The sequence below is a fragment of the Cynoglossus semilaevis genome, chromosome 7 (assembly GCF_000523025.1).
Source record: "Cynoglossus semilaevis isolate Cse_v1.0 chromosome 7, Cse_v1.0, whole genome shotgun sequence".
Lineage (NCBI taxonomy): Eukaryota > Metazoa > Chordata > Actinopteri > Pleuronectiformes > Cynoglossidae > Cynoglossus > Cynoglossus semilaevis.
Genome location: NC_024313.1, coordinates 8466605 through 8483963, shown reverse-complemented (window position 1 = coordinate 8483963; position 17359 = coordinate 8466605). Strand labels below are relative to the sequence as shown.

Sequence of the window (17359 nt, the reverse complement as noted above, 5' to 3'; positions counted from 1 at the left end):
TTTCTCTGTGATTATTATTTTTTCTGATCTCACCCCTCCTCCCTCCAAAAAGAAAAAAAAATACAAGTTCGATATTAGACGGGTTATATAATATCCCACTGCCGTGATTGCCGTGGCGATTGTCCTCGGTTCAGAGAGAACAAGTCCCACCAGATCTGTAGTCTTCACCAAGTAACCACACCACAGGTAACCACGGTAACCACGGTAACGACGATGCAACTTGAAGTGGTTTATAAACGCTAGCCTGACAGAAACATCCAGCCGGTTTCTTTATACAGATGAAACACTTGGACTCCATAGACCGCCTCAGGTGATATCATTATAACTCTAGGCCCCAGTGTGCTCTGCAGGTCATATCTCCCATTGGTTTCCAACACAGATGCATTGATTTCCGTAATGACTCGTCTCGTCTTGTGGTGAACACATTGGATTTTACTGTGAAAAAAAAAAGGCCAAATTCCCTTTTTTTTTTTTTTTTAAAGTGCAGAGATACAACGTTCCCTGCCTTTCGTGCCTTTAGAAATTTGTGTTAAAAGGCTGCAGGCCTTGAAATGTGCTCGCTTTGTGTGGAGTTGAACGAGAGCATTGCGGCAACTTGTGATGTTAGCCGTCATTGGAGAAGTGATACTTCATTGTGGCAGTAATACCCTGTGAACTCTGGAGGTTTCACACATAAGGAGGTGCAAAAATCACTTTCAAAAACTGTGAAGTAGACGGGGGGCTAGGAGACATGCGACGACGGATTAGATCAGAGGTCCGGCTGTCACAAGAGCCAGTGCAAAGACATGGAACCATCTCATTCAAAAGCCTTAGCTCTTCTTCTCACACCGTACACACAGCGCACAGTGTACTGTGTAGTCAAATGTGGTCCTTATACAGACAGTAATTCCATACTAACAGTGTGACATATGGGAAGTTATAATGATCACACAGTGTATTAGAAATTCAAATGAAATCCATATATAAGAAGTAGAACGTCAGAGTGAATACAAATCTGCTCCCAATAAATATATGCACCAACATTAACATATAGGCAATAATTGGACAAGGGATTTTTAATCTAATAATTTCATCTGAATGTACATCCAGCTGCAACGAGTTAAATCTACAGGCCTGCGCATAATATATAAACCTCCAACACTGTGTCTCACTGAATACTACACCAAATAAGCCAGAATATTAAAGATATGCGTCTCGTCAGTATTGATTTTCTTTCCTACAGCCAACTAAAGCCAGCATGTCATTTTATAGATTTTCTTTTTTTTATCACACATGTGAGCAATTATTTTAAATGCTTGTCAAAATGTGTCATGAGGTGATTATTTTGTAATTATAACATGCATTAGCAGTGTGTGTGTGTGAGTGTGAGTGTGGGGGGCGTTGAGTGTGTGCGCGTGATTGAGAGAGCAAACTGTATAAAAAGTAGCATGAAAAGAGCCTGTCGATCATTGGCTGCTGGCCAGCTTCATTGAGTTGACGTGTTCTCTCCCTGAGACTGAGTCACAGAAGATGAAGGGCACATTTTGTTTTCATTTTTTTGAACTATTAACTGTATAACACTGTGATGTGACAAATATGGAGGACAAGTACAGGTCCAAACTGTCGCCTACTACAGATTTTTGGGCAGGAATATACCTGGTTGTGATTGGTGAGTACAAGGTTGACTTGTTTATTTGTCAGATTTAGTTAAGACATTTACTGTAACTAGTCTTAAACTGAGTGACATTATAATCCAGAGTTGTTTTGTGTCTGTAATGCAGTTTATCTGCAAGATTCCATCACAGTAAGAATATTCTGAAGTCTTTATTTGAATTTTTAATTCATGGCTGATCACGTGGTTGAACACTGACAATTTTTCATTTTTTTGTTTTTCAAATTAGTCCCCGATCGTACCAGAATCACAAACGGAACAAAAGGATTTAAAGGATTAAAAAGAAAAAAAAAGAATGTTTAACTAGTTCTAGCAGATGGCAACATGAATGAGATTATATGAGGTTTAATTGGCAATGAAGTGGCCATCAGTACTGTGACTGTGACCATGTAATACCACACGTTTATGACAATAACTCTTCAGGTACACTCCATTACTCTCCATTACTGTGAAGTGATGGTAAATGACTGTAATAGAAAAATCTTTCTGTTCTCCTTCACCTCTGCTCTTAGCTTTAAACCTATCTGTTAAAGTGCTTAATTGAGGTGTTTAATTACACAACCATTTTTATTTTTTTAGAAAAATATTCTGCCTTTTTTTTTTACAAAGATATGACCTATTTTATCAATTTCCAGTAGTTTAATCCAGAGGTTTTGTAGCAAATTAATACCGAACAGGTGAATTTGTGAAAACCTTGAATCCTTTGGCCACCTTTCGTACATTAGACTTCCAACTGTGAAGGAAAAATACCTTTTTTGATTGATTCGCTTTCTACTTTCTACTCTCAAGTTTAATGCATAGATGCACTCTGGGGGGTGAGGGGGAGGGGCAGTCTAGTTAATAAAGGCTTGTGCTTTGTAGCTGCAGTCTGAGGACACAGGTCACGTTTAAAGAAGGATTGTATCTTGAAATATGACTGTAAGAATGAGTGGATTGGCAAATGCCAACCACGTAGTAAATGGAGTGTACTCTAACAGGCTGCTCTGGTGTCGAAGACCATCTCCAAGTGTCACATTCCACGAATCTCTGCAGCGTCAAACTCGTGCAGAGCATTTATTGCCAGCATTTAGTCTGTTGCATAGTTGCCCGGGGCAACATTAGGGGCAGTGACTTTCCTGAGGATCTTGGAATCTTAGCCATAACCTCTGATGTATGGAATCAGTTTGCCCACTCTTGAACTTTAACTCTGAAAATGCAAAAAAGATCAAGAAAGAAATACCTGAAAAAAAAAAAAAAACATAGAGTGAGAAGGTGCTTTTTAAATTTTTATAAGGGACATGTTTAGCTCACATACTGCAGCAGCGCTAATTCATAATGCAACAGCAGAGGGCAGAAAAAACGTGTATGTTACAGTTAAGCAGTGATAAACATTATTCAATTATTTAGTAGTGGCTTTTGTCTCTCGCTATTGTCTCTGTCTTTTTCTTACTGGGAATACAGTTCAGTGAAGGTTCTTTGGTTCTGAGGTAAACAAAGCCTGATGTAATAACAGCCTAGTAAAAAACAACACAAAAAAACACAGGGCATGAAGTCAGGGAGCAAAAAAAAAACACGAAAGAAGACCTTTGAATATAAGCAACTAAAGCAAACTAAAAATAATAAATTAATTTTCAACTTAATCAATGCATTTCTTAATTTTATTATATTAATCTTAATTAATTTCCCAGCCACCCTACGGTTGTTGTTTTCTTTTCCTTCTATTTCCCAGATTTCCCAGTGTTTATACAGCAGTTGTCAGCCATGTTTATTTAATTTAATCTTTATGCCCATCGTTTCCTGCAGCTCTGCTTTCAATCCTGGGAAATGCTTTGGTGTTGATCAGTTTTGCCCGCCGCCATTCTCAGCTCAAAGCTCCAGAGCTGCTGACAGTGAACTTGGCGATCACGGACATGGGCATGGCCATCAGCATGTACCCTCTGTCCATCGCCTCGGCTTTTAACCATGCCTGGATGGGAGGTGATGCAGCTTGTCTCTACTATGGTCTGATGGGCATGATCTTCAGCATAACCAGCATCATGACCATCTCTCTGATGGGGGTGGTTCGCTACCTGGTTACAGGAAGTCCACCTAAGAGAGGTAAGGCCACTTCACTGATTATTTAAGGATGTGTTAGATTTTCCACAACAGTTTCCCTTCTGATAATTTTTTTTTTTACTATGAGCAATTGAGTGAAAAAAAGAGAAAACCGCAACGACTGAGCAGCAACTCACTGATATGCAGCAGCTTATTGCATTGTTTCCCAAACACTGGGTCACAACCCTCAGGTGGGTCACAAGAGATTTTTTTGGGGGGTCATCTCGCATCATGTTTCCCAGTGGTTTACGAATAATGTCTATTGACTTGGGTCGTGAAGGTTTGTGACTTTTAAAATATGGGTCCCCAGAAAAAAAAGTTTGGGAAACACTGGATTATTGCAACAATATTGCACCAAACCTTAGCAACATTAGTAAAATCCCTAATAACAATACCATAAAGATGGACTTAACATAAACATAAACATAAACTCCTGTTTCTAGGTGTCACGTTCCACCGGCAAAGTGTCTTCATTGTGATCACTGTCATCTGGTTGTATGCTGGACTTTGGGCCCTACTCCCGCTACTTGGCTGGGGCAGTTACGGACCAGAACCGTTTGGACTTGCCTGCTCGATAGACTGGGCCAGCTATGGAGAATCCCTGAACAACTCCACCTTCATAATGAGTCTGTCCATTCTCTGTACATTCCTGCCATGTCTGGTTATTGTCTTCACATATTTTGGCATTGCCTGGAAGCTGCACAGAGCCTACCAGTCCATCCAGAACCAGGACTTTCAATATGGCAACATTGAGAAGAGAATCACTCTTGTGAGTATTACATTTAAATACTACTTCAAAGTATTGCCCTAAAACTACTAAATAAGTGAATTTTACAAGACAGTGAAAATATAAATTACATTGAAATTAATGTGAATTAGAACACACTATGGCAATGGTGGGATTTTCCTTTTTAGTCCAGATCAACATGAGAAACAAAGGACCTTGTCGCCGTCTTTTGGCGAGGGCAGAATAAATTGACCACGAGAAAAATTGCCAAGGACAATAATGGCCATGTACTCCATTAGGACTGCAGCTGACAAGGAGCGAAGTTGCTAGGCAGCAGAGCACTTATGAATGCTCTTCTCTGCATATGCAGTCATAATAGGTCATCTGCTCCAGCCACCTTTTTGTATCTCTCTGTAATAATAATATAGATTTTCATTCATCCGTTCAGTTTTATCACTCAACATGACAGGTATTTGGCCCAGAAACCAGAGGTTTGGACACAGTTGATGTCATCTTTTCTGTACCTCACATCATCACCAACTATCATATACACTGATTATGAGTGTATATATATATATATATGGTGTCGCAATGGTGTCGAGTATGGGGAAGTAGTTCCGCGAAGGACCTATACTCTGATTACAGAGACAACACTTGAGATGGTACTTATAGCCGTGTGGCTTGTTTAAATTATACAACCACATGTGCATGCATTCATATTTGAGCCTATGCTTGTGTAAACTCGTTAGCATAGCATAACACGATAGTCCTGCACTTAGAAGAGCTTTTACACGGTACCAGCATTTATTAATCAATGCATCTATTAACATGTTATCACAACGCCGTGAACGATCGATAATCAATAATCACAAGCCTACTTCTTCTTTCTACTTCAGATGGCTGTGCTGATCAGTGTGGGCTTTATCACTGCCTGGACTCCATACGTGGCCGTGAGTTTTTGGAGCATGTTCCACTCCCAGCAGCAGGACCGCATGGCTCCTCTCGTCAGCCTGCTGCCCTGCCTGTTTGCTAAGAGCTCCACCACATACAACCCATTCCTATATTTCATCTTCAGGCCCACGTCACGGAACAACCTCCTGCATCCCCACAGTTTCTGTTTCTGTTGTCCCAGTTCTCCTGTAGAGGAGCCCAAGAATGAAATCAAAATGACAAACAGCTCAGAGCGAGTTGACTCCATCAGCCACACGGCGGCGCTGCATGGACAGAACCATAGTGAGTACTGACTGTGAGGATTGTGTCATCGTCTTAATACAGGTTTTTATGGTGTCCTTTATTATATCTACAAAAGTGTGCACAAGACTAGGCAGCAAAATCCAATGACTTGAGCCTCCAGCCCTGGAAGTCGAATCAAAAGTCTGTCTTTTGATTCACACTGTGGTTCACTCAGTTCACCCAGACACCAGGTATTCTTGCTCGCTCTAATAGGTTCAAAACAGTCAAAGGTATTCTATGAACATATTCTATCAACAAATGTTGTAATTTTTAAAAGATGTTTTATTAATATCTTAAATAAAAAAACAAAAGTGCCTGGGGTCTGTTTTCATTTTCTTTTGGCTCCAATGTGTCCACGAGATTCACATCTGGACGATGTGGACGAGTTTGACACCTTTCCTGAACATCTTCTAACCACTATGCAGCGCCACAGAATAATATAAACAACCACTTGTCACCTGAGGCATTCTGCAGGTGTGCTCTGCATGACAACAACCCAACTATACTGAAGTCACAAACAACCTGTACCATTTGGTGCAATGACTCACAGATAAGAGATTATTTTGTAACAAGAAATAAAAATCCTGTTCATTTTTGTTTTATTTAATAGCTTCTGTGTAAAAATAACAGGTTTCATCTGTTTAAATTTGACTGCAGATAAAAATTAAAAAAACAGTCCCCGTGTGGGAACTACAGTCACAGTTTAAGAACAGTTCATGTGTATTATGTCATATGATGAAGAGCAAACAAACTATATTTTGTTTAGTTGACCAAAAAACACATATGGTATACTTTAAAAGGCCTAAATAGAACCAAAGAACCTAAGTAGGCAGTGGTTCTTTGGTTCTAATTGATTAAACCCACTGAGCATCACTAAAGAAACTGAGGGACAAACTCTGATCACACCAGTGGAAGACACGTTTTCACATTTTGTATTAAAACATCACCAAAATATAATAATAATAATAATAAAATAATAATACTTTTTATCATTTTATTTTATTATTTTATCACTCTCTCTAATGAAAGGCTGGAATTTTTGACTTTTTTTTTCTTTTTTTTACAGTCATACCTAGAAAGTCTTATATGTCCCTGGGCTGTTGAAATGTCCACAAAACACCACTAATCTCTCCTCACGTTCCCAGGTTTTTCTGAGAAAAATCCATACAACTCTGTCGTGTGTTGCCGTTAGCGCTGTGGGCAAGAACACCATTACAATAAGACTGCATTATCTAATCTACACAGGACACATGGGCAGAATATCTACTCGAACATGGTCCCTTCTCAGAGATAACCTGAAAGGTCAGCAGGTCAACGCTAATGTTATTTTATATTCTTTTCAGTGCAGTCCAGTGAGAGCCTTTGGTATTCAGGCTATAATTTGAAACTAAATGAATGCATGTGCTGTGGTGCAGGAGACATGTAAACATTTGGATTTCTAAAGGCATCAGGGAAACATTAGGAATGTTTTTGGTTGTTGTCGCCTCCGTTATAACTTCTTCATGGAACTGAAGAAAGAAAATAAAAACAGAATGAGCAGAAGCAAAGAAACACAGGTGTTTATAATCACTTTAACTTTAAATTAGCTCTGCAACTGAACCCTAATGAATTCACACCAGCTGTGTTTATTCACTGTCTGAAGTCAAGATGGCGGCTGTAAAAACACACATGGAGACGAATTAGCATAAGTCCTGAATTATGAAATTCTAAGAAGAAAAAATGATTTCAATAGTTTTTGCTGTTTGATTCTAAAATGTCTGATTAAAAAGTCATAATATTTCCATTGATGACGCAGTCTGCATCTCAACACTTCCACAACCTAAAAACTACATTTAAATTGATCAATGAATCGCCGCGCATCACATCACTCTTGGAATAAATTCAGTTAAATAAGAAGTGGTATTGACCTTTGGGTCTCGTCTCATTTGAAGAATACTTAGCACGCCGTTAGCTGCCTGATGTAACGGAGAGATAATCAGAACCAATAACACGACAGTGTTTGGACTCCATATTTACTTCTAACACCATCAGTGTTGACTGTAAACGGCTTTTTTTTACGGTTTTGGTCTTCATCAATTCCCATTTGTAATTTGTGAAACTGTGTAAAACTGATAACATTTGTTTTCATAACATGGGTTGTCTTCATACCTTTTTTTTTTACAGATACACGTATGAGTATTTTTATCTAAGTACTCAGTACTCACTGACACTGAGTGTCTTAGTTCTTTTAGTTAGTAGGAATACTGTATATCTGAAATTATTTGGCATGTCCAGAGTTCTGTGGATTATACGATGATTTATATGTCTCTCAGACACAGCAGGGTCAGATATGCTGACCTGGAGAGAACATTTCTTCTTTTTACCTTTTTTGTCAGCTGTCGTCATTGTCAGTCTCAAAGAAGAAATATTTCCCTTTCATTATACTCTGTAAACAAAGTCCAAATGTCTCAAAAGTCTTCCTCCTCTCCAGCTCCAACACAATGATGTTTTTATTTTTTACGTGTTGTTTCCATGTCCACAGGGCCAGGAATGTCGGTCAGATCAAGAGCACGCACTGACGCGTAAACAAACAGACAGGTGTAACCTGTCGACCGAGGTAATGAGTGCACGTTTTCACCAAACAATAACTAATTAGAGCCCATCAACACTGGCCCCTTCGCGGGGTCGTTAGAAGCTCCTTCACAAAGGACGATGATCACCGCTGCGGTGTCAACACCTTCCCTAATTACAGAGGGCATTTACCATCTCTACGTGCTGGCTGTCCACTTAGATGTGCGGCTCCCCCTGCTGTCTGTCTGTCTGCGTCTCCCTGCTGTCTGTCTGTCTGTGCGGCTCCCCCTGCTGTGTGAGAGGATGAAGAGAACCACCACTGACAATGAAAAGAGGGAATGTCTTTGGTGCTACATTTAAAGAGTGAATAAAAACATAATAGTAAAAAATAAGATGTGTTTTGGTTTTTTTTTAATTAGAATGCATTTAACTGAAATGCACAGCGAAATAAATAAAGACAAGGCGAGCTCAGAATGATTTCCACCCAGCTTCCAAGAGCTAACTGAAGAACTGACTCAACCTGAAGTGAAGCAGACACAGGAGGAAGTGTCCGGGTGGTTTATTTGTCCAGTGTGATCGATTAAAAAGAAAGGAACACAACAGTGTGATTGCCGATGTTAGCTGCACTAATCAAACAGCCTTTGTTAATAATGAATAGGTCAGATATTGTCAGGCCTTTCAGAGTAGGCTAAAAAAATGAGGCAATGACTGCGTCTGTTTGGTGGGGGGTGAAAGGGTGAGGGTTTGGGGGCGTGCTGAAATACATCAATATTACACCTTCTGTCTGCGCAGCTTATAAACAAACACAAAAATCCAATGCAAAAAAACAACCTCCAGAAATATTGGTAATAATACTGTGCAAGTACATCATTATTTCATGTGTATTTAATATTATATATTATATTATATCTTACTTCAAATAAAACAGATGACAAAAGAGAAGAAGAAACCCTTTTTCCTTTGAAAAATCTCTGAGAGTTCCAGTTATCTCTCTCACTTAGGGAGGAGTGAGGAATATAAAGGAGGGGGCGAAGTGGAAGGAATAGTTTGTGATGAAAAAGGGAAGCAATCCAATTCCAAACAAACCTGATACCGTAACTTGTTGCTCTACAGACGCCTGTTGTGTTTCTATAATCCCAGCTCTGGGCCCTAGGGGTGACCTGGTTTTTTTTCTATAACAAGATAAAGAAGAAGACAAAACATCAACTCCATGGCATGACAATAGCCTTTTTTGGCATTATGTTGAATATAAACAAAACAGCATTTGTTTACAGTGTAAATAACCACATCACCTGGAGCTACTGTATATTTACATCAGACAACAAACCAAAGAACAAATATTAAAAACATCCCTCTGTCCTCACTAACTTCATTCCATTTCTAAATGAAATCTGCTGCTGTAACTGTATGGCTGACTGTTTTCTCTCTTCTTGTCTGTCTCCTGAACATAACGTGATCATGTGAGCTCTCCAGTATAACGAGGCTCTTTAATTCTGGTTGGACATTCCCAACAGGCGTGACCCACCAACTTCTATGACATAAAATTCACAGTACAAAGATGTTGTACCCTGAGGACATGTTTTAATTCATTTTGAATTTTTTTAAAAAAGGACTTTGTCACAACCTTCAAATGCACCCTGAATAGTTAGCCAGTCCAACACAGGGTAAGATAAAGGGGCAAAAAACACAGCTAATACTAATTGTGCACGCTCAAGGCTCAGGAGCGACACCTACCTTTAAACCTGTAGGTTAAATCTTTTTTGCCCCACTGACTGGCTTCAGGTACAATAAATTGCACACTAAATAAGTTAACTCTTAGCACTTTCATTGTTGGACTAATTGCAATAATTAAATTATTTTTATTTTATTTTTTTAACTAATTTTACTCATTTACCCATCATAGTTAGTTTGACGGTGTGAAAGACAACTGCCACTGGAAAGAAAACCTGATGGAATGTATCCTCTTTTCAAAATAAAATACCATATTGGAATGCATAACCAAAATAAAAGCAGGCTATCAGTGATCCAGCCCCCGACACCAACATAAACCTGTTGAAGCTGCAGTAAATGAATGCACAGATGACTTTGGTGGCGTTTGATGTCAGTAATGACGCACGGAGACATTTGGGTTGAGCTTGCATACACTTTGCAGTGACATTGTACCCAGGGCAGTCCTAGGATTCAGCCCGATGACGCGCACTGTTTATGTATACAGTTTGTGCACATGGCGTCAGCCGGAGCCATATGATGGAGCGGACTACCTGCGGACCACTTGAGTAATTCTGGCTCCTCGAAGACAGATGGATCTGACACCTGAACGCGACATAGAGTGACTTTTGCGCCACATAGGAAATCTTTCTTTGACTGCCACCCTTTTACAATGGATATCTACGCCTCCACTTTATCCCCAGCGCTGGACATCGCTGTCGGCTGTTATCTGCTGGTTGTGGGTAAGTTAAATGGAAAAACATAGAAATTAAGAAATTACATGAGATGCTGACGTGAAAAAAAAAAATAAAATTACAGGTGCATGCTTTTATTTTTGGTATTTTAATAATGTTTAGTATTGCTGATTTATTAGTTATGATGGAGCACGATAAAACAATGATTTCCATGTTGCAGCACTGTGTATGTTTTACTGGAGTCCTGACAGTACATCTATAGGCACGGTCTTTCACAGCCCCATACACAGAGAGACTCCTGGAGCTTCATTATGTTTGCACACACATTGCGTCTTCACTTGAGTGCTTCCATTGAGTGATTTCACATGGACACACACACACACAGGTGCTCTGGCAGTGTTGAAAACCTGCTTGAATCGACACTGAAGCTGCAGAAGAGCTCTCTACGACATTGTCATGTATGGGGGGAGGAAAGGACAATGTCAGAATTGTTTTAATGCATTTTCTTGTGGCTTGTTCATTTATTAAATCCTTTATTAATGGGATTTTATATATATATATATTTATTTAAAGGGTGCAAGAAAAGGGGGTCCGGGAGGTCACAGTTTTTTATTCACTATCCAGGGAGAATAAGTTGAATCACCACCTATACCCCCAGGCAGTACAATTAAAATTCAAACTACATGATGTGATGGTAAAAACAAAAGAATGTAGTGATGCGTCTGGTGAAGTGTCAACACTGGCTGCAGATCCCTTCTGATTAGACTGCTCTCCACAGGGAGGACTTTAAGCGCAGTCGTGACCTTTGTTTAGATACTGTGCGATTCATCGCAGATGAACGCTGATATCAAAATGACAGATGTAACAAAGGTGTTCACACCAAAACGTGTTTTCAATAATGCTGAACAGAGAGAAGCGTGGGGGAATTAATGAAACTGTGAATAAAAAAAATTGTGTAATGGACTTCAGTCTGTCATTCTTAGTTCTTGTTGATATGAGCTGACAAACTCAGATGATTCTGTCAATGATCACTAAGGCACATCACAGTCAGTTAGAACAATGCCAGTGAGTGTAGATACATAGATGATAACTTTATTGAATTTCTACTAATTTTCCAGTCAAATGTCTGCTTCAATAAAACACGAGGGGGTTTCGGATTATGCAAGTACATGTTATGTCACTGGTCCTCACTTGTCAGTCATTCAAAGTGTCCTGTTTAGGGCACACATCTGCCTCACACCATCATATCACAGAGGTCCCCTCGCTGGGCCAGATCATCCGCTCATATCACTGCTATGGTAATGAAATCCAGTTCTAGCTGTCTCTCCCACCTGATGACTCCACAGTGTCTCAGATTGTCTAACTTATCTGCATAGATAAGTCACTTTTGCTAGCCTACAAAGTACTGCCAAGAGTTCCTTTCTGTAACCTGATTGTTAATCCTCATCTCGTCACTTGGGATAAAAGCATCTGCTAAATGCATAAATGTAAATGTAAATGTCAGCGGTCAATCTCTAGAACAGTCGGGAAAATATCCTTTCTTTCAGTCTACAGCCATATCCCAACACAGAAATGTATGTAATGCAGAGGTTAAGCAACATGGATTAGTAGCTGCTGGTAGAATAAACAGCAAAAAGTGTTAAGTTACTGTCCTGGTCTACAAATAAGACCACCTTTTCATTTGGCTTCGTACACAATCTGGTTTTGTAATTGAAAAAGAAATACAGCTACGAAATTTCTTGTCATTTCTGCTGGCTTCTGAAGCCACTTCACATTTCTCCAATCTTCTTCTCGTCTTTCTCAGCTGTGCTATCCATCATCGGAAACCTCATGGTGATCATAATAGCTTTCAAACGATCATCAAGGTTGAAACCACCAGAGCTGCTGAGTGTGAATCTGGCGGTGAGTGACCTGGGAGCAGCGCTCACCATGTACCCCTTGTCTGTGGCCTCTGCTTGGAGCCACCACTGGATCGGCGGAGATGCCACGTGCATTTACTACGGCCTGGCAGGATTCCTCTTTGGTCTGGCCAGCATCATGAACCTGACTGTTTTGGCCATGGTGCGGTTTATTGTTTCTATGAACTTGCAAAGCATGAGTAAGTATCGTTTTTTTTTGGAGTTAAAATTTCCATGTTCAATATATAAATACATCATTTAAAATGTATTTCTATGGGTGGATAGAAAGTAGAAAGTAAACTATGAACAAAAGTTGTACACTGGGTGTCTCTTTTGTGTTGTTAATGATGACAACCCACTGATAACGCCTCGAGTGTTTACATCACTGGTCTCCAACCTTTTGTTCTCCAAGAGCTACTTTTACAAAAAAAAAAAAAAAAAAGGAGCTACTTATGGTGTTACATTTTTCATAGCTCAATTTGAACATACAAACACAATAAGCTTTCTTTGCCTGAACATTTACAATATGTCACTGTTGACATATGACATTTTTGTTCTTAAAACATCACCAAAGTATTATTATTATTAATATTATTATTATTATTAATGGTGTTGTTTGGCACCGTGGGAGTCCAGTATTGTTCCTCCATTTTGTCCAAATAACCTGTCTGGCCACTTTAATTTATTTTCTGCAGAACATCGCCGTCTACTGGCCATATTTAACCGTCTGCAATGGTTTGGCAATCGTCATAACAGATATAAACGCAGCATTGACGCTGTGTGGTAGCGAACTTAGCTTTAGTTACACGGATATTAAACAGTAGCGAAATATACAATAACGAAACATATCTATTTTATTCATGTTCCACAAGAGTAGGGTAGCGGAGTGACACGTTTTATGATAGGATTTTATCAAGAAATGCGGTCGGTTGTTCGGTTTTAGCTCCGCCAACAACAACTTCCGGCCAAATGCCTACTCTCTGTTGACGAAAAGCAGTAATTGCAATTGATGTGCCATTGCACTTCAACGATTGGTTGTATTTGGATTCAAATGCACATCAAGTCCGGACCAATCGTTGACGTGCAATGGCACATCCTCATTTGCTTGAATTTAGCATTTCAAACAAATGAGGATGTGTCATTGCACTTCAACGATTGGTTATCGCACATCATCTAATAGTCCGGACCAATCGTTGAGTGCAATTGCACCTTACAGATAACAGAGGGCAACGAGCAGACAAAAGTGAATCATAAGCGGACGTGATAGAAAGCCCAGACACTGTTAGGTCTTCAATGACGTCCGTTACATACGTTTCATATTTGAATTTAATTTGAATTCATAAACAACCAATCGTTGATCTAAAACGGCACATCATTGGCAATTCCTGCTATTCGTCAATAGAGAGCCTAATGTGCAGACAAACCTTTGGCCGGAAGTTGTTGTTGGCGGAGCTAAAACCGAACAACCGACCGCATTTGTTGATAAAATCCTATCATAAAACGTGTCACTCCGCTACCCTACCCTTGTGTGACATAAATAAAATAGATATGTTTCGTTATTGTATATTTCGCTACTGTTTAATATCCGTGTACCTAAAGCTAAGTTCGCTACCACACACCGTCAATGCTGCGTTTATATGTCATGGTGACTTGTAAAATGCAGTCGATTGTGCTACCTGTGGCCAGTAGACGGCGATATTCTGCAGAAAATAAATGAAAAATAAAAACAGCTTATTTAGTCAACATTTTTAAAATGCAAAAGACAACACTATTATACCCTCGTTTCTTCACTTAGAAGACTATTTCTCTTGCCACTAGATCAGGAACTACTACATTAAGCCATTATAGAATTATCAAAATAATTAAATGAGTAATATGTTACACTTTTGTGTATTTTTTATACTTTCTTTTACTCTCGCATCATTTTTCAACACAACTGTATCCCAAAAATATATTTTTTCTCAGAAACAACACAAACCGTCAAAAACATTAAAGAAATCATCATATTTTGTTTAGTCAAAAGTTTAGTTGAGTTAAAATTGACATATTACATTTTTATTAAAACACCACCAAAGTATACAAAGTATTATTATTATTATTGTTGTTGTTTTTATTATTATTAATGGTTTTGTTTGGCAGCGTGGCAGTTCACAAAAAACATCCATGTATTCAATGCCCAGTATTGTTCCTCCATTTTGTCCAAATAACCTGTTTTTTATTATTATTATTATTAATAATTTTCTTCCGTCTACTGGCCATATATAAACCGTCTGCAATGGTTTGGCAATCGTCATAAGATATAAACGCAGCATTGACGCTGTGTGGTAGCGAACTTAGCTTTAGCTTTAGTTACACGGATATTAAACAGTAGCGAAATATACAATAACGAAACATATCTATTTTATTCATGTTCCACAAGGGTAGGGTAGCGGAGTGACACGTTTTATGATAGGATTTTATCAAGAAATGCGGTCAGTTGTTCGGTTTTAGCTCCGCCAACAACAACTTGACAGTATCAATATCAGTAGGAGAAAAAAATATTTCACCTGGTGACAAATTGCTAGAGTACAAAGCAATATTGATGCTGCACACTGCAAACAAGACTCGGTTGTTCTGATCTCCTTGGGGAAATGCAGTGTTGAAGAAAATGGAGGGGTGTTGTTGGTCAAAAAAACAAAAACAAAAAAAAGGAAAATCATGCAGATAGCAGGTTGGGCATCAATTTTGGAAAAAACATACAGTGTGTGGATGCCACGATGTGTCTTGTGTCTTGAACTTTGTATACCATGCTGTCTCTGCAGGGGACAGAATCAGCTGGAAACAAGCAAAGATCCTGTGTGCCTGGACCTGGCTGTACGCTCTCATCTGGGCGCTCTTCCCTATAGTGGGCTGGGGCCAGTACGGCCCAGAGCCATTTGGGGTGTCGTGCTCCCTGGCCTGGGGACAGATGAAACACAAAGGCTTCTCTTTTGTCATTTCCATTTTCTCCTTAAACCTCGCTCTGCCGTCTTTCATCATCACCTGCTGCTACTTTGGCATCTCTATCAAACTCTACTTGGTCTATAAGAACTACACAGGCGGCAGCATCCCAGTTCCAAATTATGTGAAGCTGCAGCAGAGGCTGTTGATAGTAAGTGATTCAGGTCTCGCCTGCATAATTATCGTGGTTGAACTTCCAGTCATTTTCCTTTCTTTTTCCCAATTCCTGTTCCAGATTGCAGTCTTAGTCACTTTCGGCTTCCTCGGCTGCTGGTTTCCCTACGGCATGGTCAGCCTTTGGTCCATTTTTAACGAAAGCAGCGCCATCCCACCGGAAGTCAGCCTCTTGCCATGCATGTTTGCCAAAAGCTCCACTGTTTACAACCCCATGATTTACTACATCTTCAGCAAGAACTTTCAAAGAGAGCTGAAGGAGCTACAGATGAGGTGCCTGGGATTTTATTTTTGCAAATCCAATAGCGCCAAGGAAGACATCACATTCATAAGTAAGCTTGACAGAAGGTCCAACACCGCGGCGCTATCACAGCGTTGTCTGGAGACAACAGACTTGGGTTGAAAAATTAGCGCACTGTGAAATATATAAGCTGTTTCATGTGGATTTGTTTTAAAAATAAATACATAAATACAGTGTCAGGGAAGAAAAAAAGTCACCAAATGTCAACAAAACGTCTGTTTTTTGGGGGGGGGGGGGGTATCCTCTCCCAAAAGGGACAAACACTTTATGTTTTTTAAGACTAATATAATAGCATGCCTTTGGATTGTTGCTGTCCATATAGTGTGTGTCCTGGCAATAGAAAAGCGCTAATTTATATGTGTATGTATGGGAGTACAATTGTCTAAAATAGAGCGTCAGAGCTGTGAGTCACGGACCGTAAAACAAACTCAGGTTAATCAACCACTGACACTGTGCTGACCTTTGTGACCTGCGTACTCATCAGTCATCCCATCAGTATCTCACATAGTTACTCTGTGCTATTTGGAAGTGCAGCCAGTAAGATGTACAAGTAGGATGTTAACATGAAGGTGTTTGAAGCACGTGATGTTATTTATGAATATGTTACTGTTCGTATGAATTGTCTGTTACTTATCACGCAAACCCTGTACAGTATTTAAAAAAAAAAAAAAAAAAAACTCTAAGAACACTTGCCTTGCTTTAGCACAAAACCAACAGTGCATTCTTTGTGTGTGCTGAATGTTTTAAACAGTGGTAAATTAAGGTGAAACGTGTTTGTTCATCTTTCTCCTGAAACATTTAAAAAGTCGCTGTCTCTGTGTTTTGAATAAAAGTATTAAAATATTTGCTCTTAAAATACTTTAATCTGGATTGTGAATATTTCATGTAACAAATGACTGACACGGATGTTATTTTCTGCACGAAAAGGCTGCTACTGTAATGTGTTCTCTGTGGAGATAAACTTGGCTCGTTCCATGAGGTGTAACTACAGCACAGCTCCACTAGCACATTGGTTCCGGAGCTTTCGACCATCTCGCTGTCCTCGTTAGCACGTTGAGGTTACTCAGAGAGAACAGGCCGGAACAACCACTCTATGATCCCACGGGGAACACAGAACCTCTTACAAATGTCACAGGAGGTTTACCATTCTCACCTCCATGGAGACTAATTAAATGCGGTCCGCTAATGAGTCGCTGTCGGTACAGTTGAATTCCCGGGAACAGAAAAACAGAGCTTTACTCGTAATGAGCATGTCAAAAATGATTAGGTTCAATCACATAAAGAAATGTGCTTCACCGCTGCATTTGATTGGTTATTATTATGTGATAAGCAACTGGGCAAATAAAACAAACAGATCAAGAGGCCATCATA

At 39.5% G+C, this 17359-nt stretch overlaps 2 protein-coding genes across 2 annotated transcripts; both read left to right on the top strand.

Annotated features, from left to right (window-relative positions):
- Positions 1-525: 525 nt before the first annotated feature.
- On the top strand, positions 526-9051 carry opn8a (opsin 8, group member a). The gene is made up of 4 exons (XM_008313244.3): positions 526-1648; positions 3434-3727; positions 4168-4493; positions 5348-9051. Exons 1-4 carry the CDS (start codon positions 1576-1578, stop codon positions 5693-5695), a joined length of 1041 nt encoding a protein of 346 aa, XP_008311466.1. The 5' UTR covers positions 526-1575; the 3' UTR covers positions 5696-9051.
- Positions 9052-9428: 377 nt separating this feature from the next.
- opn8b (opsin 8, group member b) lies at positions 9429-16225 on the top strand. The gene is made up of 3 exons (XM_025056625.1): positions 9429-10684; positions 12441-12734; positions 15336-16225. The coding sequence occupies exons 1-3, from the start codon at positions 10615-10617 to the stop codon at positions 16088-16090; spliced, it is 1119 nt and encodes a 372-aa protein (XP_024912393.1). The 5' UTR covers positions 9429-10614; the 3' UTR covers positions 16091-16225.
- The last annotated feature ends 1134 nt before the right edge of the window (positions 16226-17359 follow it).

Bases quoted from the DNA above. Each gene is read 5' to 3' on its own strand.
- opn8a (XM_008313244.3), top strand. From the start codon at position 1,576: ATGGAGGACAAGTACAGGTCCAAACTGTCGCCTACTACAGATTTTTGG. The intron at 3,728-4,167 runs GTAAGGCCACTT...TCCTGTTTCTAG, and splicing joins AGGAAGTCCACCTAAGAGAG to GTGTCACGTTCCACCGGCAA. The intron at 4,494-5,347 runs GTGAGTATTACA...TTTCTACTTCAG, and splicing joins TTGAGAAGAGAATCACTCTT to ATGGCTGTGCTGATCAGTGT.
- opn8b (XM_025056625.1), top strand. From the start codon at position 10,615: ATGGATATCTACGCCTCCACTTTATCCCCAGCGCTGGACATCGCTGTC. The intron at 10,685-12,440 runs GTAAGTTAAATG...CGTCTTTCTCAG, and splicing joins CTGTTATCTGCTGGTTGTGG to CTGTGCTATCCATCATCGGA. The intron at 12,735-15,335 runs GTAAGTATCGTT...CTGTCTCTGCAG, and splicing joins TATGAACTTGCAAAGCATGA to GGGACAGAATCAGCTGGAAA.